We start from the raw sequence: 25,722 nt of genomic DNA, 5'->3' as shown, positions 1-25,722 counted from the left end.
CCCACATTTGTTTGCACATCAAGCTCTGTGAGAGAAGGTTTGTGCTGACCTCCCCCACGTTCCCCTTCTGGAACTCCATAGGCTACTTCAAAGATGGGCTAGAAAGGTTCTATTTTGTTGTTTTTTAAAGTTTCCTGAAAGCATAAGAATCAAAAGGGAGTGAAAGCTTCTGGGGGTAAACAGGAAACCCTCCCTGCTCCCTAACTCTGCCCAGGGAACCTCACAGACTTCCTGAAGTGAAAACAAACACCGTGACCAGTTTCTACTCCTTGCAAGAATTTAATTCTTCCTTCAATATAAATAAGGCAGCACGAAACACCGAGAGTTCTGCTGCTTTGTGCTTCAGAAGCAGCTTTGGTGCATAGAAGATCCAGCAGGAAGGAGGCGATCTGCAAGCAGCTGTCCTGCTGAGTTGTCATCTCTGGATAAACAAGAGGCCAGGAGGTCAATTTTCAGTGAACTTTCTCCTGGAAGCCAAGGGGAGGCCGAGGGAGGTTCACACTTGGTCTCAGCTTCTGGAGTCTGGTGTCCGCCTGTGGGGTCTCCTCCAAGCACAACAACATAAGGATAAGGGGGTGAGGGCAGGCAAGGCATGGGCAGTAATAAATACGGACATTCACCCCGATCCTGGAAACAAATCACAACTGAACAGGGGGCTTGGGGCTATTGCTGGGGGCCATACGGGTATGATCCTTCCCAGCGCTGGGGAGACGAAAACCCAAGTCTGCGCGGTCTGACTCCAGCTCACACCAAAGGGTTCCTACGGCCTCAGTGCCCCATCATAGCTGAGCCTCCTGTTGCAAGTGAACCCTGTCGGGCACATGGTCCATCTTCCAAAATCCTTGGGGCCAGGTGAGAGCACCCCTGGATGAGGGACAGGATCCTCTGCAGCTCGTGGTGAGCCCGATACCCCATGGAACAGGGTATTCTGCTCAAAGGCCTGGCCAGCTTAAACCCTGGAGGGAAACCCAGGTGCACTCATTCTTGCCTCTCCCTTGGCTTGCTGGGTCAGTGAGGCAGTACCATGGGAGGAATTCCCGAAGGGACAGCAAAGCCACAAGTTGAGAAGTGGCTTCCCAACCCCCCTACCCACGCCCGGAAATGGGCCAGGTCCCACTGCAGGCTCTGGCGCCTGTCCCGTGACCGCAGCCCCCAGCAATGCCGAGGTGATCTCTTTGGGGTTGGGGGCTGGGGCGGCACTGTTGTCCCTGTGTGTCCCCAGACAGCTGAGCCTCTTCGGGTCTTGCTCATCTGTGTGGCCAGCAAGACCCATCCAGAAACAGGAGGTTCTGTGCCACGAGGGTGCCCCCTGGAGTGAACAGGTCTTGGGAGCAACAGATGGAGCTAGGTCTCCTCTTGCCTCCAGGCATGCTTGGCTCTAGGACTGTGACGCCGCCGCTGAGGAGCACTCCAGGTTATGGCATCCCTCCCTCACTCCTCAGCTCTGCCGTCTTCTCCGAACTGGGCACCAGAGGCAGACCCCAGCACCCTGGGGACACGTTCTACCCTGCGCCCCCGTCACCCTGTGTCTCCTGCATCTTCCGCCTTCAGTACCTGCCCTCCCTCAGCACAGGCATGGCCAGAGACCAGCTGTGGAGCTTGTCCCCACTACGGTGCTCAGGGCACAGCACACTGTGGGAAGGGGTAGGGGAAGGGAGTTTACCCTGAGTGAGACATGTAGCTGGAAAAGCGGCCGACGGAAACTTCTCTCTGCCACCAAGTATCCACTTTTGGGCAACAGACATTGGCCCCTTGGGGCCCTGAATCTCTTCTAGGTCTTTTCTCCAAATAGTTTAAAAAACGGTAGCCGCATTTGGACCCTAGTAGTGCAGGCTGTGGATAGAAGGTGGCAAATTCCCACAACTGTCCCTGTTGGTGCCTTGGCTGCGATGCCTGGGGTCAAGCCATTACTGGGGACAGGCTGCAGGGTCTTCACATGCACCCCCGCCGGCATTCCTGCAGATCCCCTGTTGATATTTAAGTCAAGCCTGGACCCGGGACGTCAAAAATGACACCCGAATTGATGTTTACGTTGTCTTCAGCTTGGCGTCCAGAGAGGATTTCGTCATCCTCTTGGCCGTTTGTGGTGATCCAAAAGTAAGACGCAAAGGATCAACCCAACCCAGACAACCATCTCACCAGCAGGCCCCAGTGGCATGAAAGCAAACCAGCTCGGCCAGCTTGGAATCCTGTCTCCTCCATGCCGTGGGGCCTGGCTTCCCCGGTGGGCTGAGCCGTGGCGCGCTACGAAGCCCGCCGTTCTCCGGGGACGGGGCCTGCAGGTGCTCCCAGAGGTGTGGGCCCATGGGGCGCCCTGCGTCCTGGCCCCCCGGGTCCTGTCCGCCCTACAAGACAACAGCTTTGTGGGGTAGGCTGGCATGGTCCGCGGGGATATGGAGGGAGTACTCGCTAATAAGCACCGGCGCGTTCTTGAGCATCTCGTAGAAGGAGTCCACCGTCTTCCGGTAGAGACTCCGCTGCAGGACGAAGGGCAGGAAGAGGTTGAGAGGCTCAGCCCTGCGAATGGCCTCAGGGAGTCCCATGCCCTCGGGTGCCTTGCGGTTGCCGATGAAGAAGTGATAGAGTTTCTTCTCCAGCAGGCTCTTCTCCAGGAAGCGGAGCAGCTCGTGCAGGCGAGCGTCCAACTGGCTGGCCTTCCAGTCGGCCGGCCGCCGGGACAGCAGGAGGTGCAGCAAGGCGGTCTTCAGGTGGTAGCTGCTCAGGCCGCTGGGGCCGGTCAGGCGGCTCTGCTTGGACAGCAGGAAGGAGGCAATCTGCAAGCAGCTGAGGTGGCAGGCCCCCTCGGGCAGCGCCTTTGAGGTCATCCGGAGGAAGTGTCGCTCGTAGACGGCAAAGGACAGGAGCCAGTCGGTGCTGGATGCAGGGGTCTCCGCGGACGGCTCCCTGGGAAGGTGGGAGACGAAGTACAGGTCCGAGTCGTCGCACTGGATCACAGGAATCAGGTTGAAGGGCATGAACTTCCCCGAGCGGAACCTGATCTTGAGGGAGCCTGGGGAGTCCAGCTGACTGAAGGCCAGGTCAAACTCATACTTGTGGGCAATGCGGTGCCAGGCTCTGGTGAGCGCCGTCTGGAACCACGTCATGACCCGCAGTGTGTCCAGGTACGGGGAGCCTCCAGCGCACAGCAGGGTCTCCAGCTCGCTGCCGGGCCGCGCCGGGCCGTTCCTGCCGTGGAGGAGACACAGCATGTCCTCCCCCAGCGTGGTCTTGCCGCAGACGCAGCCCCGCGCATCCTCCGTGGCCCGCACCACCTCGATCCGGCCGTAGCCCTGGCGGCCCAAGGGCACGGGGCGGCGGGCGCAGCAGAGCTCTGGGCGGAAGTGGTAGGGCTCAGGCGGCACGAAGGGCACAAAGAGATGGCAGAGCAGCGGCTTGTCCACCTGCCAGTTCTCGTACATGCTGTCCACGCCGATGAAGTCCTCCACCTCCATGTCCGTGTCCCGGTTGCAGAGGCTGCGCAGGGCCTCCAGCAAGTCATCCACGAAGCCTTCCACGAACTCCCGCGTGCGGGCCGCGTCGGCTGTGGCGCCCCGAATGCAGCGCTCGGAGAAGCGCTCGAGTGCGGCCTTGCTGGGCAGGGTGAGGCCCCTCAGCTGGGCGCCCTCCAGGCCGGGCAGTTCGTCCTCGTCCCCGACTGGGCACTCCGGAGAAGGCCCGTCCTGGTGGTCCTGCCGCCACACCTCGATCACCAGGAAGAGGATCATGCAGAGGGTGCTCCACAGGTCCCAGGCCGTGCGGGTCTCGTTCTGCTGCTGGCCCTCCTCCGCCAGCCGCTCCAGGGCCTCCTCCTCCGCCGCCAGCCGGGCTGCCTCCTCCTCCAGGCGGAGCTGCTCCAGCTGCAGCTTCTCCTGGTGCGCCTGCATCTTGAGGATGATCTCCTCCTCGCTCTCGGGAACCGTGGCGTTCTCCCGCGGGAACAGCAGTGGATGGTTGATGATGGCTGTCACCACCACCAGACACACCCGGAAGAGCCCCAAGGCCATGGCTGGAACTTTCCTGCTATACAGAGACATGGATCAGGATCAATGGTCACACCCAGCTTCCGTGCACAACGCTTCCTCCCCGGACCCTCACACCAACCTCTGTCCCATGGGTCGATCTGTCCCACCCAGTGGATAGAGGTCACACGGTTCTCCTGCCTGGCCCACAGTCCTCACCCCCTGTGCTGCAGCATAGCCTTGGAAGAAAGAACTGCAAAGTCCTTGCACACTAGCAATCCTGGCTGAGTGACTCGCAGAGGCTGTCCTGTTTCTGTCTGCCCAGTCCTTCCCCCTTCTGGAAGCAGCGATGCACTTTCCCCAGGAGCCAACCCTTCTCTGGCCCATGTCCTATGGCTTGGGTGGGGATAACCCCACCCCCAGATCCAGGGGTGAACATATAGCCCAGGCCCAAGCCACTCCACACCTCCGCCTCCACAGTGTGGATTCAGCCAGAAGCACAGGACCTCCCTCCGGCCAATGGGAGGGACACAGAAGTGGGATTTCCTAGGACTGATGGGGAGAAAGACTTGGTTTGCCAGGGAACAGGATCATGGCTTGGATGTGGGGGGGACGACTCTCTATACCTCAAAGGGGGGTTTGCTTGAGAAAGATGCCAACAGACAAAAGCAATTTCCCTGGACCCAGCTATGCCTAAAGCCATTGCTTCGAGTTTTAAAGATTTTATTTATTTATTTGACAGACAGAGATCACAAGTAGGCAGAGAGGCAGGCAGAGGGGAAGGTGGGGAGGGGGGAGCAGGCCCCCGGCTGAGCAGAGAGCCCGATGTGGGGCTCCATCCCAGGACTCAGCTCATGACCTGAGCCGAAGGCAGAGGCTTAACCCACTGAGCCGCCCAGGTGCCCCTGCTTCTGGAGTTTTAAAGTCATGTAAATCAATAATGTTTTCGCTTTAAGTCAGTTTGAGTTGTTTTCCTATACTTCAACCCACCTCTCCCCAGTGAAGTCCTTGTGGTTAAGAACAAGAAGGTGGAGTCCCAAGGCCAGCCTTGTCACTGATCAGCTGTGCGCCCCTGGGCACGTGAGCACACCTCTCGGAGACCCAGTTTCCTCACTGGAGGAGAGGAAAGCCATCGTACCCCCAAGGGTCACAGTACTCAAGGACGTGGTGACCCACGCAGAATGTGTTGTGGCACAGTCAATGGTACAAAACATGGGTTCACTGAACAGCATATGTTTCTGAAGCAGTTTGGAGCCCTTGTCTTCTCCTACTGTAAACCTCTCCTTTGGATTTGTAAGATCTCAGTCCAATTTCAGACACTGACCTCCCGGCCTTCTTCTGGGTCTCTCCCCAGGGCAATCTTGGAGAAAACCAGAGTGACCGAGTCACTGAGTTTCCTTTCCTGAGTTGTCTAAACATTAAATCTGACTTCTTAATTGTGAAGGGAGACACTCCATTCCTCCAGGACAAATGGATTTTTTAACTCTCAAATGATCTCAAGGGAAGGGCTAACCCCTTACAATCATGGGAGTTAGATACACAGAACCTTGGCCCCATCCCAAACCAATGGAACCAGAAGCTGCATTTTGATACCATCCACATTAACATCTGACAGCCACAGTCTTACAGGGTAGGCCTTACATTATACCCTCTCCTCTCCCAAGCAGGAACCTTGGGGAAAAACAGGGGCCTTTCCCATACTTGCCCAGCCCCCTTTCTGCCTAGGACTTCAGTGAGGACAGCAGACGGCCAAATGACATTGTGGGACCACAGAGAACACAGAGGGCCCCCGACCCCCTGTAAGCCAAAGCATGCTGATAGGAGCTTCTCCACTCTGCTTGAGCCCCATTCCCTAACCTTGAATTTACACCCTTAAAACCATTTTTCCTGGTTCTTACCCTAATGGTGCCAAGGAACAGGGACATGGCATCAGGTGAAACACGTCTGCAGGTTCTAGCCAGCAGGGCCAGGATGTACGTGACCTGAGTTGCCACCCGTAGGTAGAACCTGCTGCTTAGATGTGATTCCATCCCGTACACGGCTGGACTCACAAGCAGGAACCAAAAGCGGGTCCACCGGCAGCAGAATTCAGCATGCACACACATTCAGGCCTCGGAGGTGAACTTGAGGAGGAGACAGAGGGCAGGAGAAAGTGTAGGAAGTCAAGCCGGAAGGGGTGTGGGGTGAGGAAAAAGTCCAGGGGGAAGCTAGCCAGCTTTTCTTCCCTATGACGAGGAGCGGCTTGCTAGATAATTGCAGAAACAGGTCAGCCCTGGTTTCCACACAAGGGAAACCTCAATGGAAAGTTTTGCCAGGGTGGTCCGAGCCAAAGCCGCGAGGCTGGCTTCTCAATGTGGATCAGGGTTTTAAGATCAAGGCACGTAGGGCTAAGCACAGCACCAGACAGAAGTCAGTCGGGAGAGAATTTGGAGGTTCTGAGGCCCTTGAGGGCCCCTGTACTATAGGCAGCCCCCTTTGGGCCCAGTAGACCCCGACAAGTCACAGTCCCAGGCCTGGGCATCCCCTGACCAGCCTCCACGCCAGCTCAGGGTAGGAGGCCAGCCAGTGAGGAGTGGAGCCATCGTCAAGCCTTAAGACCAGAAGTCTTCCTCCTCTTTCCCCACCAGCTTCCACACGGCTACCTGTGGGCACCCTCGTTCCTTGTTCAAGGGCTCTAATGGCCTCCTTACACTGGGAGAGGTGACATTCAAATCCCCAAACCAAGTGGGGCCATTGACTCTGTATGCTAGGGGTTACAAGGATGGATTCTGGAGTAGACAAGACAGGGCTAGAAGTCAGCACGGGCACTTACTAGCCATGTGACCTTGGACAGATCACTCAACTTCTTAGGCCCTCAGTCTCTTCATCTGTGAAATGGGCATAATCATCCCTGAGGTTGTAAAGCTTCAACAAGATCATGCATATAAAGCCCTTGGCAAAATGCCTGCCCCTGTGTGAGTTTTCTCATGAAAGGGTGTCTGTGATGGGACAGGGAAACGCAGTGACCCTGCTGGTAGGGGTTCTTGAGGAAGCACGCAGATGCCGCCACAAGGGGCTCTGGCAGGATGCAAGCAGTAACACGGACAGGAGTAGGGTTATGAATACACACACCAGAGCACAGAGCACAAGGGACATGGGCTGGGCTGACAAAGCAGGAGGAGCCTGGGCTCTAGAAGCAGACAGGCCTGGGTTTGAAACCTGACTCTGCTCCTTGCCAAGGGGTCTTGCTTCTCCAGGGCTCCAGGGCTTTCCCTCAGAGACAGAGCTATCAGCAGACCCTCCTTCCTAGGAAGGCAAGAGTTACAGGCGAGAATCCATCTCAGGTGCTGGGAGCAGATGCCCTTCCATATTGGCTCCTTCCCCCCAGGCCTCCCCAGGCCTCTATCTTCTCACCTGCTAAGCACACCAGCCCTGCCAAGTCCTGGGGGTGTGGAGGAAAGCACGCTCAAAAGTGCTTTGAAAGCACAAAATGCTCCTCTAGTGTAGCTGTCCCTTGGCACACCACTCTGCCCACCCTGCCCCCCAGCACAGGGGAGAGGCCTTTGGAGCCTTGGATCCTCCTGGAGGTGGAGCTCTGACTCACTTCTTACTCGAACCAACAACTCCCTCCCAGGGATCAGATGAACTCCCAGGTGTCTTTTTGCTTCTTTAAAATCTGGACAAGCAGGCTCTGCCTGTGGATGGGGAATGGGATGAGGCCGCTGATTGATCACTAGATCGGACCAAGTTGGAACCTCTACTTCCCCTCCCCAAACCAAGCCACAGGGAACACTGCCCTGGGGGCCACGGGGCCAGAAGAATGAGAAGGAACCAGAGTGGTGTGACTTTTATTGGAGATCATGGGGACAGACTGGTACCTGGGAGCCTCTCCTCAAACCATGGATACATATGCATGTACACACACACAAACACACACCCCTTTCCCAAGGACCCCGTTCCCCAATTTCAAAATTGTCCACCTCTGCCTTGGCCCAAGGCTCTTACCCCTACTGAAGCTGCCTCATACGTGTGGCCCGAAACACCCAGTTGGGTTCAGCTTAAAAATGAACTTGGGTCACTCGGAGGGCTTTGTCTGTCTGCTTGCCAGGAAGCCGGCAGGAAACCTGCTGAGTTCCTCTCCACCCCCGCCCCTGTCCACAGAGCGTGGTGGCCCATGCAGGTCACAGCTAAACTTAGCCTGGCAAAGAGCCAGAGTCACGAGGCAGCAGGGGCTGGGCCAGAGGGCTGCAGGTGGTCAGGCCAGCCAGTGGTTTTCTCTGACCTTTATTCTGCGCCTGGCCAGAAGCCTCAGACTGGGGAAGAAGCCCCAGATGGCCTCTCTGTTCCCTGGGCTCTGTCCCTCCTACATCCCCCACAGCCTCCCAGCACCCCAATCAGAGCTTGGTCCAATGAATGCCATGCGGAGTTGTCTAATAGAGATATGCCTCCATTGACCAAGCCTTCACTAGGACGTCCTGGGTACACAGTGACCCCCTATAACCGAAGTGGGTGTTATCCCTGCTTCACAGGTGGGTAAACCAAGTCCAAGAAACAAAAAGCCATTTTCTAGCCACACGACTAGAAAAGGCACAGGTGCGTTGAGATACAGTCTGTTCTGTTTCCAGCTGGAAACCCCAAGTTCTTTCCACGGTGCTGTGTTTCCAGAGCACTTACTGCGTGCAAGGAACATGCTGGATGCCACAGGGCTCACGCAGCACAGCAGCCCAACATGATCCCAGGCAGGAAGAACAGCACTATCCATACGTGGAGGCAGAGAGCCACCAAGGATGTCACAGGATTGAACGGGCTGGGAATGTTAATGGCGCACGAGCAGCAGGGGACAAGAATGCAGAGAGAGTCTCATTTCTGTTCTTTGGGGGCCCCTCTTTGTCTGTGGACCTTCCCTGTGTTCACTGGCTGGGGAGATGTGGCTGTGTGAGCCTTTGGCTCCAATCCACGTAGCCCCCTCCTTCGAGACAGAATTCCTATAGCAAACCCGAAGAGGGGAGAGCCTGTGTTCATCCACACTCCCGACCCATCACCCACCTACCCCCACCCAGGGCTGGCTGGCTGTGGCCTCAGCAGCAGGGGCGCCCAGGACCCATTTCTCAGCAGCCAGCAGTCCCCTGGGACAGTGGTTCTCCAGATGTGGTCCCCAGTCAGCAGCACCACGTGGGACCTCATGAGAGAAGCAAATGCTCAGGTGCAATCCCAGTCCTGCTGATCCGAAATTCCAGGGCTGGGGTCCAGCACCTATGTTGTCCTGAGCCCTTTGGGTGGTTCCAGTGCCTGCTCAAGTCTGAGAACCAGTCCTGCCCAAGCCTGGCAGGCCTCCAGGGAGGAGGAGGGTGCGGTTCCTGATTCTTGAGGTGTCCCAGCAGCCCAAGCCTGCAGCTGTCATATGCAATTAGCTCTGCTAATTACAACCACCCAGGCACCCTGGCCCCGCCCTGGCTCCGCCCCGGCCTTAGCATCATCTTCGGAGCTGAAAGGAACAGCTGAGGTTGTTTCCTTATAATTTTGGAATAAAGGAGTTGGGTTGATGGCAGGGGAAGCCACCTGCAGCCCAGGCCCTGGGGGGTTCCTTGGGTACCTTCCCACTGCTTAGGCTCTGCACCCTCTGAAGAAGAAGGGGCCAAAGGAGATGAGCAGTCAGTAAGTTTGGGCTGCACCCCTACTGTGCGCCTGGTCTTATGCTGGAGTCCCCAGTCCTTGGCGAGGTGGGGTCTGTCTGGGGGCAATAAAGCCACACATTGAAGGAAGTCAGAATTTAGTGTTGTACTCATCTAAGCCCCATTTTACAGATGAAACTAGAGAGACCTAATGAGGAGATGAGCCTGAACAGGAGGGTGGGGTCGAAGTGGTCCAGGCAGACAGGCCCTCCCAGGAATTTCTGGACAGACAGACAGCAGAGAAGGGGAGGCAGGTGCTCGTGTGCCCGTGAACAGATCAATGTCCAAAGCTAAGCCCTTGGCGAGTATTCTGTCGTTGATTCTCAGAGCACGAGTTAGGCAGCTGCAACATCCTATCTTGTGAAGAGACTGAAGGTCGGCCAGGTCCACTGTGTGGCTTCAAAGGTTTCCTGTCTGCAGTGGGCCTGTCCCCCTCCCTCTGCACTCCCTCCACCCTCCCAGGGCCTGAGTGAGCCCTGCCACCTACCAGGCATCAGAGTCAGGAGGGGCGACCACCCAGCTCATTGGGGTTGGCTGTGCCCCGAGGAAACAGGACTATAAGAAAGGACAGGTTGAACAGAGTTTGACCTTGAGCCTTGGAGGTGGAGTTTGAGCCCCATGAGCCAGCAGTCTGTCTGCAGCCCTAGTGAGGCTCTCCTCCTGCGGTCTGGCCTGTCTGATCCCTGCTCCCATGCCTCTTCCTAGAGGAGCCCACGCTGCACACCAGTGTCAGCTTCCCTGCCCAGCCCAGTGGCACCTTCATTCAGGGCTGGCTCAGGGGGCCGTCTTCTGGGAGGCTGCCCCTTGGCTCAGGCCTCCCTTGCCCTTCTCAGAACCCTTATAGGTCAGGCCACCTTCCTGCTCTTTCCTTGTGTTTCTCTGCCTACCAGTCCCTAACTTCCTAGTTAAGAGTTCCAGCAAGTTCCAAAAGCTGAATGTCCTCCTGTCTCCTCCCAGGCACCAGGCTGCCCAATTTGTCAGGCTCCCAGTACACCAGTCAGAGCTGACTTCTCACGTGTTAGGGAGGAGATGGTCGCTGTGGGAGTGACATGTCCCTACAGACTCCTTCCTCTTCACCTTACTCAGGGATGGGGGTGGGTAGGGGTGCAAACAGACTCAGCATAGATGGCCCCCACCCTTCCAGGACAGGGGTCCCCCGCAGGAGAGCAGAATGGCCTCGGAGACTGGCCCAGGCCCTAGCAAGGGGATCTCTTGCTGAGGTTCCTCTCTGCCTGCAGCCCCGTTGGGGGTGGGGACAGAAGAAGGGCTGAGCAGCACTGGGGAGGGTCTGGGTCCTGCGGCTTCAGGTCTGGGTAGGAGAGGGAGGGCAGGCAAAAAAAAAAAAAAAGGAAGTGAGGAAAGAGGAAGGAAGAGGACCAACAAAGCGTAATTGAGAAATGGATTGAAGGCCGAGGTTCTGGGCCCCCCGTGTGTCTTCTCCTCCGTGTCCTTACCACCACCCCCATCGCCGTCCACCCCACCCCCACCCCTGCAGAACCTCCATCTTGGCCTCCAGCCAGGCTCGCCTTCCTCCAACCTGCCACTTACAGGACACTGGGCTCCTTCCCTTCCCTCCTTTCAGCCATGCTTCCTGAAGGCAGAGCTGTGAGACCAAGTGTGGGGGAGGGGATGGGGCGTAGTAAACGGGCAAGGCCACGCATGCGAGAGACCCAAGTGATGGGCCCGGGATCAGCTGGTCCCACACGCGTTATCTGAAGGGACGAGCCACCACGTCGCATGCGTTGTGATTTCTTTTTTTTTTTCTTTTTCCAAGAGAAGCCAGAAATCTGAATTTTATCAACATCCCTCAATTTTACAAGGTCGGTGCTATTTCAAAAATTCTTTGAAAACCTTGGAAGCCAAATAAAATATGTCAGTAGGCCACTTAAGGCCTGCGGGCCTTGGTCCCCGGCCCCCTCTCTGTGCCTCCCTTCTCCTGTCCATTGGCACTCCCCACCCCCTAGTAAGCATCCTCAAGGCTGCCCTTGACCCTGGTACTCTCCTCACTCTTCCCTCTCAGCAATACCACCTCCTACTATTTCCTCTGTGACAAGAACTCCCTGAAATAGCCCCGCCCCCGGCTCGACCCTTCTCCTCAAACCCAGTCCTGACAGAATTCCAGCATCTCCCAGTCATCCCAGCAGCCACCCCCAAGGTAATCATGACCGGCATTTATGAGGGCTGGCTGTGGGCCAGGCCTGGGCTAGGGATTTACACAAAGGCTTTCTCCCAGCCTCTCCAGGGATTAGAAGAAAACAGAGACTGTAGCCTAATGCGTATGCATTACAGAGCACCGCTGTTACTGTCTAAGGTCTTTGGTCCCCACGACTGGACAACTGGACCCCGAATGCTCCTCCCTAGCCCAGGGGAGATCCCACACTGGGCTCAGAAGAAGCAGTGGTGAAGACTGGACCCTGATCGGGGTGGTGGAGAGAGCAGAGACAACCCCTTACCTCACCCTGCCCACCATGCCCAGTGGAGGAGAGCCCATGGCCAAGTTTATGCTGTGAGAGGAACGGCCTTCTTGCCAAGGTGATCTCTGCGGTCATGGCTCCATGGCCCCACTAGCCAGACTCAGAGGGTGCCCAGTCACACCGGCTAAAGCACTAAGTTTCCTCAAGGCCCACTTTCAGAAAGGGAGGGGTTTCCAAAGTCACCAGGATGCCAACCCACCCTCTAGTCTGGGGTCATGGAGCTGGTCAGCCCAAGTGCAGGAAGGTCAGGGGCCTGGACTCCGCTGATGGGGGTGGGAGAGCCCACATCCTTCCTGTTCCCGCTCTTCCATCAGCAGCTCATACACAGATGGAGAAGGCACGGAAGCCATCCATCTCCCAGGAAGGACATGGTGTCCTCCCGTCCAGCTGTGCAGCCTGATGTCCCCACGGCACGTCCTGGGAAATCACAGTGTTCTGGGACAGACAGATGGAGGCCTGGTATCTCAAGCTAGGGAGCTTATAGGCCCCTGAGACAGGAAGGGGCTCTCCTGGCCGCCTTTTGTCTGGGTCCACATCCAGATTTCTCTCGCCTGTTCTCCCCAGCACACCTGGAATCCAACAGCTGCTGTGATGGGTTGAATGGTGACCCTCAAAAAGCTAGGTCCACAGGCTAACACCCAGACCCTGTGAATGTGACCTTTCTTGGAAGGAAGGGTCTTTTAAGTAATTAAATTAAGGACCTTGAGCTGAGCCCCGCCTGCATTCCCCAGGTGGAATCTTAAGTCCAGTGACAAGGGTCCTTATAAAGAGAACAGAAAAGGAGCAAACAGAGAGGAGAAGGTCATCGAGACCAGAGGCAGAGGCGGAGGCGAAGCTGTGCTAGGGCCCAGAAGGCCTGGAGCCACTGGGACGGGGCAAGAAGTATCCACCCTCGGAGCATTCGGAGGCCGCATGGCCCTGCGGGTAACTTGACCACAGATTTCAGGCCTCCAGAACCCTTTGAGAGGTTTGTTTTCTGTTTCACCACCCAGTTAGTTTGTGGTATTTTGTTAAAGCAGCCTTCAGAGACGAACGCAGTCTCGGAGCACAGCCTCCTTCCCCACCCCCACGCCCCCGCCACCTCTGAGGTTTGCTCTGCACCGAAGCGGGGGGCTCCCTAGCCTGGCTGGCAGAGGCCTCTGGAATCACTTCCTCTGAGCCCTCCCTCACTCCCAGCCACGCCGGTGGCCTCCTCGTCCCTGGAGGTCTCTCTTCATCTCATTGGGTTCCAGTTTCCATGTGACACGGGTCAGAGCTTTAAGACTGAGGTTCAAGGCCTGGCCCCACCTCAGTTCCTTCCCACCTGCCCTGGCCACTTCCGACTGACTGTCCCCTGAATGTTTCCTATACTGCACCCAATTCCCTGTACTGTGTCCACACCGCACGACCCAAACCCTACCTGATGGTCCTCACGGCAAGCCTATCTCGGAAACTGCCTCTAAGAGCCTTCCTGATCCCTCTTCATTCCCCAATTCCTGAGACGAATCCTTCTTTCTTGAAAGGGCTTCATGAACAAGCAGACGGCCTATGTATTAAGCCCTTCTGAGTGTGGATAAGCCTGGTGCCCTGTGCAGAGGGCATCTCTGGAGGTGTCCCCGAGCAGGGACCCCACCGTGCTTGCCCTCCCCCCCCACCCCCGTTGGGTAGCTCAGCTCACCAGAGCAGCAGCAGTTTCACAGGCAGGGGTCCACGGAGCCAAGAGGCGGAGCATTCACTCCGAGTCTCACACAAAAAGAGCAGAGAAGCGAGAGGCCATGCTAGGCCTGCAGCTCCAGACCCTGCCATCCTATCAGAGCGAGCCCCTGAGCTCTGGTTGTAACCCCTGACTTCTGGAGTTGGAAGGGCTTGTCCTGACTTTCCCCAAAACGCCTGGCAGAGACCCAAGGCAGGCCTGCCTGCTCAGGGCACCAGGGATGTGTGCCATCCTGGGGACCCACCAGGGTGCTCACATCCTGCACTCGGAGACACCCGCTCTCAAAAGTAGCACCGCACACGTCCTCCATTCTCAGGAAGGATGCGTTTCTCATAGCCAGGGCGCACCCCATCATCTCCCTTGACCCCCGGATTCCCACCTCACATTTCCGGACCTGAAATCACAGGGGCGTGTTCACAGTGGAAACCCAGAGGTAACGAATTCCCACAGTGAAGCAGCCCTCACACACCATCAGATGTTGGCTTGGCTTCAGCTAGTGTTTCTCAGACTTGCCCTGCGCCTCTGGGCCCCATCTTGCCCACACGAGTGCTGGCGAGGAGGGAACACGAACACCCACCTCAGGCAGGGATGCCGAGGCTCCCAGACCCATCGGGCCCCTTCTCTGCCTCCACCCTGCGTTCTCTACACCCCCTGCGTCCCAGCAGGGCAGTGAGTGCTCCAGAGGAGCCACATTTAGGCTCGCAGGCTGCGGGGACAGAAAGCAGGCTCCAGATAACAGCAAGTACGCAGGCTCAGTGGGGAGTGGGGAGGGTCTTCCAGGGGGCTGTGCAGGAAACAGTACAAAGGAAAACAAAGTGGAGACAAAGCCCTCCCTTGGCCGGCCTGCTTCCCCTCTCACAGCGGAGCTGGGGATGGATGGAATGCAAATGAAACAGGCTGCTGGGCGCCACCTTCCTTGTGATCCTTGGAGGAGAACAAAGACGGACCAGCTCACAAAGACAGCCCGGCCTCTCCGGGGAGGCAAGGGCCCCCCAGGACTTTCCCACAGTTCTCCCCCCTCCCCATCCTGCCCCGTCTTACTCACGCCCAGCTTGAGGGATTCTGGCCCCCACAATCCCAGCTTGAAATCCCAGACTGTTTGCCCACCCTGGTCCCCTGGGATTTGGATGGTACAGGACACAATGCCTGTGCCCCAGCAGGGCAGGGGGACAGAGAGATGGGGGTGGGGGAGACGGGGTGGGGAAGAGGAAAGGAAGAGCTCTCAGCCTCCTGTGTTTTACACACACACACACACACACACACACACTCTGCGCCTGCAAAGATCTAAAACCCCTTTCATCTTAATAAAGGAGAGCAGCAAGAGAAACAAAGGGAAGAAGGAGGCCAAGCCAGCTGTGAACCGCTCAGAGCTTGTGGGGGCCTCTCTGCTGCAGGAACCTGGGGGGAGCAGCGGGACCGGAGTCGGCCTGCCCGCCCGCTCCAGGGCACATCAGTCAGGGCGAATTGGCCTCGACTCTACGTTCGAGAGCGGCTGGCAAAGTTACCCCTGGAATCGTCCAGGACTGCAGAGGCCTTTTCCCTGTGACTTGGACAAAATGACGACGATGACCACAGCCGGCCGCAGGGATGGGATGATGCCCGCGCTCTGCCCTGGCTTCTGCCTGAGGCTGTGCCTGGCGCGCAGCAGGGCCCCCTGAACCAATGACAGGGGCGAGCTGGTCGGGCTGCGGCAGGCAGCAAGCAGGCCCTGACACCGCCAGGTTCACAGGGACATGCTCTGCCTTAAGCCCACCCAGAAAGAAACAGGCCAAGATCTTCAGCTCAGAAGAGCTTAACACTTTGCAGAGGCTTAGTGTACAGTGAAGAGACCAGACTCCACAGTCAGAGGGCCTGGGTCGGAATCCCAAGTCTCTTGCTTGGGGTGACCACACTACCTCCTTCTGGGCACAGTGGTCCCAGACACAGTCGTGCTCCGTAAAGGACACGGTTATCTGTCTCACTATGGGTGATGAAGCCAGGTCTCCCCTTTGTTAAATCCTGCATCTTAGGGACTCCTCTGGGGAGATGGGGGTGACCGACATCCCTGCAGCACTCCAGAAGCCTGGGGACTTGGCCTGGTTGTCTCCCCCACCTCCCTGTTTCTTCAAAAGGCCCCAGGAGCTGCCACAGAGGGAGAGTAGGAAGCTCAGCACCTGGGAAGCTTCTAGTTTGCTCTGCACTACCGGTCTGGCAGTATTAACACTGATGATCCTCCAGGTCTTTGGAGGACCTGGCTGGAGAATCCACAGTGGGTCCCTGATGCCTGGCATTCAAGGTGCAGGGGTTCCTTGATGCTCGCTGAGTGAATGAAGTCAAGACTGGGGAAAAGAAAAACGTGCTGCTTTTGAAATGGGGGTGTAGTGAGAGATCTCTGATGAAGTCACTTCTAAGGCTTTTCTTTCTGGGAGCCGCTCTGCCATCAGAAAAGCAAAGTGCTAACAATGGTAAGGGCCTTGGGGAATGGGAGCAAGAACCCTTCCAGATGCAGCCTGGAGACAGACCTTGGCCCCTTCAGGTCAAGATGGCCTTCTGCTAACTACAGGCTGACTCACTACCCGTGTTTACCAAGAAAACAGCCCAGGAATGAACCCTGGCCCAAGTTTATCTGACCCCCAGATGCCTCTCCCCTTGACGGCCACTTCCTTGCTTGAGAGTCTTACAGAAATATAAGATAAGTGCAGGATACAGAATCTGAAGCAAACTCAGGAAAAGAAGCAGAGAAGCAACCCTTGGTGGAGTGGCAAGTAGGTCTCCCTTTCTGGAAAAGAACAGACCAGCCCTGTGGCCCGGATGCCCCATGGGAGAGTTTAAAAAACAGCAGCCAATGCGGGACATTTACAGAGATTTAGGCATTGTGTGAAATACTTTACAGGTCTCACCTGCACAATAAACCTCAGAAAGAGGAACTATCTGCATTTTACAGATAAAGAAACTAAGGCATAGAGTCATTATCAGTGTTGGGATTCGAACTCAGGACTTTCAAGCCTCTGATTTTCCCATCATGCTGTGCTGCTCAGTGCCTGATTATCCGTGAAATATTACGGATGGGCTTTCCTGTACCCTTTGGAGCAAGGCAGGTGATGGTTTAAGTGAAATCTGGGCATGAGGCAGGGAATCAGACTCAACGAGCTTTCAAGGCCCCTCCCACCCAGAGATTCTGGGTGTGTGACCTGAGATGTCGGAGATGGCTTTTCAACTGAAAGGACAGTGTGCTGGGAAAAGGAGGCAGGGCCCTTCTGACTCTGGACAGTACCTTTTGCTGGGAGGCATCAGTGGCAGGTATGGGGCGGCAAGCAGGGGTCGGGCCTAGGCATCCTCTGTTCTTTTCCCCTCCAGCCCCAGCTCCCCATGGTCCTGGCTCTTCAGCAGTCCTGCCCTTTTACTGACTCTGGAACAAAGTCTAGCAGACAAAGGACCTTTTCATGAACTTCAGGCGGGTCCCCTGACTACTACCAAGAAGGCTATTGAAACAGGCTCCCAGGAGAACATTTTGTTACGAGCACATGCTTTTGTACCAACAAGCAACTAGAATTATGACAACGCCCTCTGTATGGTCTGGCGCAGGTTAGGAGGAGACTCTTGTGTACCCACTTCAGGGAAATGCCCTGGGGGAGAAAGTAGGAGCAGCCCAGAATGGCTGCAAAGCTGAGCCCTCCTCCCAGACAGCAAGCGCACCACTATGTCATCCACCTGCGAATGAGTCATTTGAAAACTCTGGGCTTTGTATTTCTTCCAGGACTTCCATCTGAGGATCTTAAAGTGCCCTGCATATTCTCTGGTACTGGCTGCTCCTATGCCCATTTAAGAGGCGGAGAAACTGAGCCCAACTGCTAATACCATAGTCACAGCAGGAGGGGGCCTGAGTAGGCCATCTGCCTGTTGTCGTCTCACCTCTGGCACTCAGCCTGTGGGATTCTGTTCTTGGACAGAACACAGGTGACACTCACGCCCGTCCTCTCTCACAGCACTCCCCAAACCCTGAGTGTATCTCAACCACCTCCAAACCCCTTTATGAACTGCTAGGGAGGAAGGGGTCCCATGGCTTTAGTTTAGGCCAACTTGAAATTCTATGAGGCATGTGAGGCGAGGGGTGAGCTGTGAGACGTTGCTTCTGTTCCCAGCTGGCACCAACTCTTGGGGCAGCACATACCCGACACTCCTCTCCTCTCCTCTCTGCGTATTGTTGATTATAAAGCTCCACGAAGCCAGTGAATCCTGAGCGTGGTCACTGCTTATCGTTGATTATAAAGCTCCACGAAGCCAGTGAATCCTGAGCGTGGTCACTGCTTTGCACATTGTCGGTGCACAACCAATACTCATGCAATGAATGAAGGCTCTCTCTGAAGTCAGGCCCTGTAGCGAGGATGTGGGCAAGCTTGTTTCCCACTTCCTTTTGGTGGTGAGGATGGAGGAGCAGGGAAAGCCACTTTTCCGAGTGCCCTATCACGGATCCCTACCTCCCACTGTTCCCTACCAGATTCAGGCTGTAGAAGGGAAACCCAGGACCACGGAAGCTGCCAGAAGCTACTATAAGGGGTCATGCTCTTTGCCAGTCACAGCTGAGAGAACTCAACAAGATTGCAGCCCTCAGTGATGAGCTCTATTCCCTTGGGGTAAGGCCTATCGGAGGCCCAGAGACCTACCACCAACCAGTTTCCAGCCGAGACCTCTGCCCTGCAGCCCCTCCCTCTTCCCCTTGCCCAGCCCCTGAGAAACACACCTGTGGATGTCACGCCTTCCGTGCTCCCTCCTTTCAACATGGGTCTTACAGTTGGGATGGGTCTTATTCCTCCTGGTCTACCTTAAGGTGGAGGTGAGGTGTTGCCGTGGGCAACAGTGATGTCACCTTCCAGGTGCTTCCATTCTGCTGATGTCACGGGTTGGGACACTCCACCCCACTCGGATAGAAGGGGAATACGCTTTCGATGAGAAAATATCACAGGTCCCAAACTGCTGCAGAGGGCCTACAGACCTCTTAGGCAGCCCCAAACAACCCTCTTCCGCTCCTAGAAAACCTAACTCTTCTTTTCTCTCTGGAAGCTTTGCCTGTTCAGACCAAGCCTCAAACCTGACTTTCCCTCCCCCAGTTGGCGGAAAGGTGGGGACAGCAGCTTTGTCCTCAGCTGTGACCAAACCACAGTGAGGGCAGCAAAGAGATGATGAGCTCTTTCCTTTGAGGACTCTGGGACAGTCTGGGTCCCTACAGCCTTGTTCTTTGGCCATTCGTCAGTGGCCCTAAGGGGAAGGCTGGGGACCCAATTTGGCAAAGAATGTGGATCCTCAAATGAACTTGACCGTCTTGAAGAGCGCATAGAGGTCTGTGCCTGGCACGGAGCTCAGTGCCTTCTACAGGTGTCCTGTGAGTGGTCATCCCCTCTTTACCAGTGAGAAATCTTGGGCTCGAAGGAGTCAAATCACTTGCCCAAGTACCAAGAATACCGATCAGTTGAGCAGGGGGGAAAGGACTCAACCCAAGCCCACCCTGCTCCAGAGACCACACGGATCACACCTCATTGGCGCGGTGGCACCCGGGGACAGTCGCTGACTGAAGATGAGCCACAAGGGGCCTAGACAGAGATCACATTTAAATCCAGAGAGGCCATGTGGGCGACCAAGCTGAGCCGAGGCAGCCAAGGCAAGCGGTGCCTTATTACTACTACTTCCCGCCCATGCTGGCACAGACACCACTGTAAGGGGTCAGTGTGGGGTCTTCCACTTCCCCAAGCATCTGTGGTGCTTAGGGACCATTTTTCTTTGTTCTGTGCTTGGCTCACTGTTGACCCATCCAGGCCACCCCACCAAATCCTTTTAACTTGCATGTAGCGTTTACCCCTACAGCTGCGCCTCCAACCCTGAAACTGTGAGTGGTTAAGTTATGCAAATGAAACTCTGTGTAGCTGGGAGCTAATGCTTATAAAGCACTAAACAAATTAAGTAAGCAGAATAAAAATCGCTAAATTATGCAAGAGGAAATGGAGACATCCTATCAGGTCAACAGGGTCCCTGAGACACTGGCGTTGGAGACCCACACAGCCAGGCTGACTGGAGTACTGGTCTACCTGGCAGGTATTTCTCCACTGATGAGAGGGCCATAAAAGTCAAGAGAGCCCCGTGCTATTAGACAACCCTCTCCCTGTCCTTCTTAGCCAAGCATGAGCTGCCTGGATCTTTGGATTCCCACGTGGTTCCCGCAGGATGCGGGGACCAGATACCATCCAGTCTGCATGATGGTGATGGTCACAAGTGTTCCAAATTTAAAAACTAGCATTCTAATTTGCACACTCACTTCTGGGAGTTTCTTGAGGTGACTCAATGGTCCAGGTCCAAACCACTTGGAAAATTGTGGAGATGAGGTTTCAGAGTAGGCACAGCTAAGAGCTAGACTTGGGACAGGTGACAAGATCTACATAAATACCACCCTTTATGGGAAATCTGCTGGGTACCAGCTGGTTCTTCCCAAGAGATTTTGAGGAATCCTCATTAGCTGAGAAGTTAGTTTATTTAAAATACTGTTTATAGGGACGCCTGGGTGGCTCAGTTGGTTGGGCATCTACCTTCAGCTCAGCTCATGCTTCTGGGATCCTGGGGCCTTGAGATGGAGTTCCACATCGGGCCCCTTGCTCATCAGGAAGGCTGTTTCTCCCTCTGCCTGATGCTCCCCTCCCCTGCTTGTGCTTCTCCCTCTCTAATAAATAAGTACATTAAAAATAAATCTTAAAATACTATCTATAGATAGTATGTAGTAACAAGCTTCATTCCAGCTAATTAAGTGCTAAAATGTATGGTGTGGAAAATAAGCTATCATATATATATGAAGGTGTGAAATGGAATCTGGGGAAAGCTTTCCTGAACAAGCTTAGGAAGGGCATCTGTGGGTGAACAGGGCCTGGACAGGGAAGGGAAGAGGGAACAGATGGGAACTGGGGGGTGGGCAGTGCTGGGACAGCAAGTTTGAACACTTGCCACCTTGTTCCACACTTGGGGGCATTTCTTGCCTAGGTCAGGGGCCCTGCGTAGCTGTGGCCTTTTCCCTCTGCACCACACCCAGGTGGCACCTACTCATGAACCTCATGTCAGGCCCCAAACTGGATTTGCCACCTCACACTGCCCAGCAATTAAAAAGGAAAATCAGTTGCTACTTGGGCCAGGCCTCCTAGGAGCCATCAAGGCTGAGCGTGCTCTTTTTCGCCTTTCTGCCGCCAGATGAGTTTTCTGTCTTTCCTCCATCTGAGCAGAGAGTGGGTATTTCTGCCTTTGACAAAGAAAAAAGCAATTGCTTTTCCCTTCCTCCCACAAGGGCCCTCTACCAAAGCAGCATTCTTTTCTTTCTTAAAAAAGATTTATCCATTTATGAGTGAGAGAGTGAGTGCAGGAGAGACAGCATGTGAGCAGAGGGAGGGGCAGAGGGAGAGAGAGGATCCCAAGCTCCCAAGCAGACTCCCTGCTGAGTGTGGAGCCTGCCACTGGGCAGATCCCATGACTCCCAACATCACGATCTGAGCCAAAACCAAGAGTCAGACACTCAACCAACTGAGCCACCCAGGCGCCCCCCAAACAAGCTTTTTATGATTAACTTGCTTCTTGTTCTGTGAATCCTCAGTGATTAGGACTCAGCTTCCAGGCTCCTGAACACTTCCCTGCTCTGTGCCTTAGCTATCTATACGGGGATAACAATGCCTTCCTCATAGGACTACTATGAAGATTAAATGACTTAATGAAGGTAAAGTGTTTGGGGTAGGGGGAAAGCCTGGCAAATAAATGTTAAGCCTTCAATAATGGTTATCAGGGCTGCTGTGTATGGTTGCACAGATGGTGTACTGCTCAAGAACACCTGGCCAGAGTATGGTAAGGATGAATCCAGCTCAGATGCACTTGTCCAGTTATGTGCCTTGGCCATGTCCATCAAGATGAGGCCCCAAGTGGTATCCTAAATGTCACCAAGGTGCCATCATCTTGCAGAGAGGTACATCTTATTCTAATTCATGTAAGGAGCAGAATATGCCAGCAACAGCCTTGGCAGTTATAATGAACATCCCTTGGCATTCTCAGATCCCCAGTAAGACTGAGACCAATCTATCTGGGATAAACTTTCAGCCATCAATAAGGACCGGCTCCTCAGCTCCCCAGCACTCTAGGACACTTCTTTGTTAAAACCCCACAGGCTGCTCTACTACTTCCTCATTACTGAGGGGACTTCTCAGCCCCAAAGATGGAGCCACAGTTTCACCCCCTGAAGGGACTTACTCCTTCATAACTGATGATGGCCTGCGGTCTCTGCTGACAGAGATGGACAGTGCATTACCAACTGAGGAGTCCTAGTTGTTGGCAAGTTACTCCTTACTTCTGAGTAAGATCTGTTTCCCTGTTTCTCCTAATCAGCGAGTCTCTGAGGTCAGACAGAGCAGGTCTTCTCCTCTTCTCAAGTGACAGTGCTGGAGATTCCTGAAGGCCACAGTCTCAACCCGCTCGCCTTCTCTTCCCTGAGACAAATATTGCCAGTTCACTCCCTCCCTTCTCTCTCTCAAGATGTACTTTGCAGAACCCACTACCTTGCCATCCCCACTCCTCTGGACCAGTTTGGCTTGGCAGTGCTGTCCCTTCCAAGAGCTGGCAAGGACCACTGAGCTGGTGCACTCCAGTGGCCCAGCACTACCATTCTGGGGGCCCTGCTGGTCACTGCCTCCCACTGAGATGTGTACCTCCTCCAGCAGACAGAATCCCCCACCTTCTTTCTCTTTACTGACCCCAGGGGCTTCAAGAAGGGAAAAATAACAAACCAGTTTTCTCTCTTTCTCTGTTCTTTTTAAAGGTTTTTATTTACTTATTTGAGAGAGAGAAGGACACATGTGAGAGAGCACAAGCAGAAGGGGGGACAGAGGGAGAGGAAGAAGCAGGTTCCCCACTGAGCAGAGAGCCCAATGTGGGGCTAGATCCCAGGACCCTGAGGTCATGAGCTGAGCTGAAGGCAGATGCTTAACTGACTGAGCCACCCTGGCGCCCCCCCCCCCAAACCAGTTTTCTCCCAGGCAGTACTTTCTCAGGTGGGCAATTTTGCCAGAAGCCTCTACTGGAAGTTCTTCCCTGTTCTTGCCCTCAGATAAAAAGCTTGCCCCCATACCCTCTTCTTTGTTTCCCTTTGAGCACTGCAGGAGCTGCGAGGCATTCCTGGTAAGGTGACAACTTCTGGGTTGATGGCATCGGGTTAAAAGTTCAGATCCTGACTCCCTGAAAGCCAGAGCTTAAAATTGCTGCATCTTCGAAAATTACGGAGCGAGGGTATGGCATTGGAACAAAAGCCTTTCCATCCAACCAGAGAGAGCAGAGAGTCAGTGTAACCACTTTACGGTTACCCACAAGTGGAAAATATGAGGGCAGAATGGCCTGGAGCAGCAGCAGGCACAGGGAATTAGCAAACAATGAAAGCCACTTAAACACGTAGGCTGGAAGGAGGACTCCAGAGCACAGCCCATTATGTTATTAATAAAGAGATGAAAAGCAGCAATTCGACCTGTTGCCATTTTCACAGCTAACCTGGACCTGTGACTACACCGGGCTCAGACCAGCTTTACCTGGCAGCCTCTCTGAGGCAGAACTGGTTTGTAAAAGGGAAGGGCCCTGGGTCAAATTCAAGAGTAACAAGTAATAGGATAGATCTCTCAAACTGATTTAGATCCCAAAGCCCGGAGTCTAGGATCTGCCAGTATCTGGAGCTCTTTTAGTTTTGAAGGCGGTTCCTTCTCGCATCAGGCAGAAGATGCAAAAGGCAACGTGTGGTCCCTGAGTGGCTCAGTAAAATCCTCTCCCTTCTCTTGGCGGCACTTTGGTTTTTTATAGAGGATCACTGTGGAAAGGGAGCTTGGCCCTGGAGCTTCTGAGACTCTTCACCTGGAAGCCAGAAAGCTAGAGACTCCGTGGAAGGGTGGGGAGGGAGGGGGTTAAGGGTCGGGCGGCAGAGACTTTGTGTAGCCGCCAGAGAAAGTTCCGCACAGCGTGGGGTCTCCTCCACTAAGAGTCCCGAAAGAGGAAGCTGTGGAGGCTTCATCCGGCCCCCGTAACCCCAAAGCTTCACTACCTTAAACCGAGAAAAAAATAAGCTGCGCTCCTCCTGCCTCCTTCCAAGGCGGGGAAGGAGGCCGGGTGAAGAGCCGGGTGACGGTCCTAAGTAACGGATCGCCGGGCCACAAGGGACCACGCTGCGGCCTGGCTTCGGGCGCCCGCGGGAGGACCGGCCTGTCGCGCGGGGCTGCGGAGAGGGGCCCCGGGGTCCGCGGCCGGGGCTGGAGCCGAGACGCGGGGGCGCAGGACGAGCGCGCGCCGCAGAAGACCACGCGGTTGGGTCTCCCAGGCGCCCCCGCCCCCGGCCGAGCAGCAGCCCGCGCCCCCCGCGCCCCCGCCGCGGCCGCAGCACCGCCTACCCGCGGTCCTCTTCCCCCCACCACGCGAGATGGACGCCCCTGCACTCACGCTAGCCTTCGTCCCGTTCAGGGTCGCGGCAGGGACCGCGCCAGCCTGGCTGCGCGCGCGGATCCCCAGGGCCCGGAGGCCGCGGCTCGCGGGCGGCTTCGGCCAAGCGTCCAGCCAGGCACTTTAGGGGGACGGGGGCGGCGATACCCCGGCCGGCTCCCGCCTTCTGGCCTCCATCAGCGCGGCCCCGAGGGCTGCGGAGTTACTCATTTCCTGGATGTCACAGAAACTTTTTCCTCCTTATAAGAACAAAACACCCGCCTCTACTCCTGGCTGCGGAAGCTTCTTAAGGAGGACCAGGTGGGTTGCGGGGGCCCGGAGCCAGGGTCGCCACAGAGGTCGGCCCATTGACCCCCCCCCCTCCAGAAACTCCAGAAGGGTCAGCATAACTGGAGGGTGACGGGGAGAGCCGGGCTCCGGCTACTGGAGCCAATCGGTGCGTGTGGACAGGGAGTCGGGGAGGACGCCCTTAAAAAATCGGTCTGGGCCGGCGGGAGGGAAGGGGTTAAAGCACTGCCGGACGGCCGCGCGTTTTCCCGCGGCGCGTTTTACGAGCGGCGGAAACCCAGGGGCCACCTCTTTTGTCCTCGGGAGGGAAATATAAATCGAGACCCGACGCCGGCCCTTTTCTTTTTTGCAGCCTGAACGGAATGAAGTAACTCACCAGATGGAACGAGAAGCCAACGCTCCGTCGCCTTCCTCCCCGAGTAAGCCGGCACAAAGGAGCCTGGCGACCGCCCGCTGCCGTCTGTAGAGGGCGCTGTGGCGTCCGGCGCGTGTTTACGTCCGGGGAGTTAGACGCTGTGGGTGAAGTTAGGCGCGAGGGCACTGGGGGAGGCCAGGAGGGACGGCGGCCGCACCCCCCGGGGGGCCTTCGTGGTTTATGAAGTCCATAAAGTCCATAACGTCGTCTTCCCCCCTTGTGGCCTCCTCCAGTGTCACAGCCGGTAGAAGTGGCCAGCGACGGCTTGAATCAATCCTGCGTGAAGTGGCCCTGGGAGGACCTTGGGGTGAGATGAGGGGAACACACCGTCCAAATGGTTATCACCCCTGCTACTGCTGTTGGGTCCTAGATCACCTATTGGCTTTCCTCTTGGAGCCCGCCAAATAACTTCCAACACTCGCCTGGAAGACATTAAGCTGAGTCTCAAAGATAAACAGGCAGTGAGACCAAGTGCTAAAAATAGACCCCCTGGCCCTTGGCCCAGGTTACTCTTGTTTTCCAGCGTCTGCTGTTGCTCCTAGCGCTTTCCTTACGTCGGGGACAGTTGTGGCAGAGTCTGGGCGGCTGTTAGGGAGGGGTGGGGAATGGGCTTGTAGGGGCCAAGGACAGGCTGCCCCAAGATGGGCCAGTTTGGCAGGAACCTTACTTATTTTGAGCTAGAAGCAATCAAACCCCAGGCAGATTCAGGAAAAGCTCCTTACCTCCCCCATCAACAGCCTGCCTGCACTAGGAGGAGACCTATTAACAGGGATTCCTC

General features: G+C 55.7%; 2 protein-coding genes across 4 annotated transcripts in view; one reads left to right on the top strand and one right to left on the bottom strand.

The window, feature by feature from the left end:
• Positions 1-263: 263 nt before the first annotated feature.
• On the bottom strand, positions 264-20,433 carry LOC101682357 (inositol 1,4,5-trisphosphate receptor interacting protein). The gene is given in 3 exon segments (XM_045068985.1): positions 264-2,379; positions 2,382-4,017; positions 18,498-20,433. Coding segments are annotated over 2 exon segments (1,758 nt in total). The 5' UTR covers positions 4,005-4,017; positions 18,498-20,433; the 3' UTR covers positions 264-2,244.
• Positions 20,434-23,139: 2,706 nt separating this feature from the next.
• The window catches only part of CFAP58 (cilia and flagella associated protein 58), a 121,324-nt gene continuing 118,741 nt past the window's right edge, over positions 23,140-25,722 (top strand). For 2 of the 3 annotated variants that reach the window (XM_013054570.2, XM_013054569.2), the window contains exon 1: positions 23,140-24,541. The gene's annotated coding sequence lies outside the window, so the exon portion shown is untranslated. Of the gene's footprint in view, positions 24,542-24,881; positions 24,949-25,722 lie in introns of all 3 variants that reach the window. The other variant, XM_045068984.1, reaches the window with a different exon arrangement.

The sequence above is a fragment of the Mustela putorius genome, unplaced genomic scaffold (genome assembly GCF_011764305.1).
Source record: "Mustela putorius furo isolate JIRA1106 unplaced genomic scaffold, ASM1176430v1.1 tig00003909_pilon_pilon_pilon, whole genome shotgun sequence".
NCBI lineage: Eukaryota > Metazoa > Chordata > Mammalia > Carnivora > Mustelidae > Mustela > Mustela putorius.
This window is presented reverse-complemented; position numbering and strand designations above follow the sequence as displayed.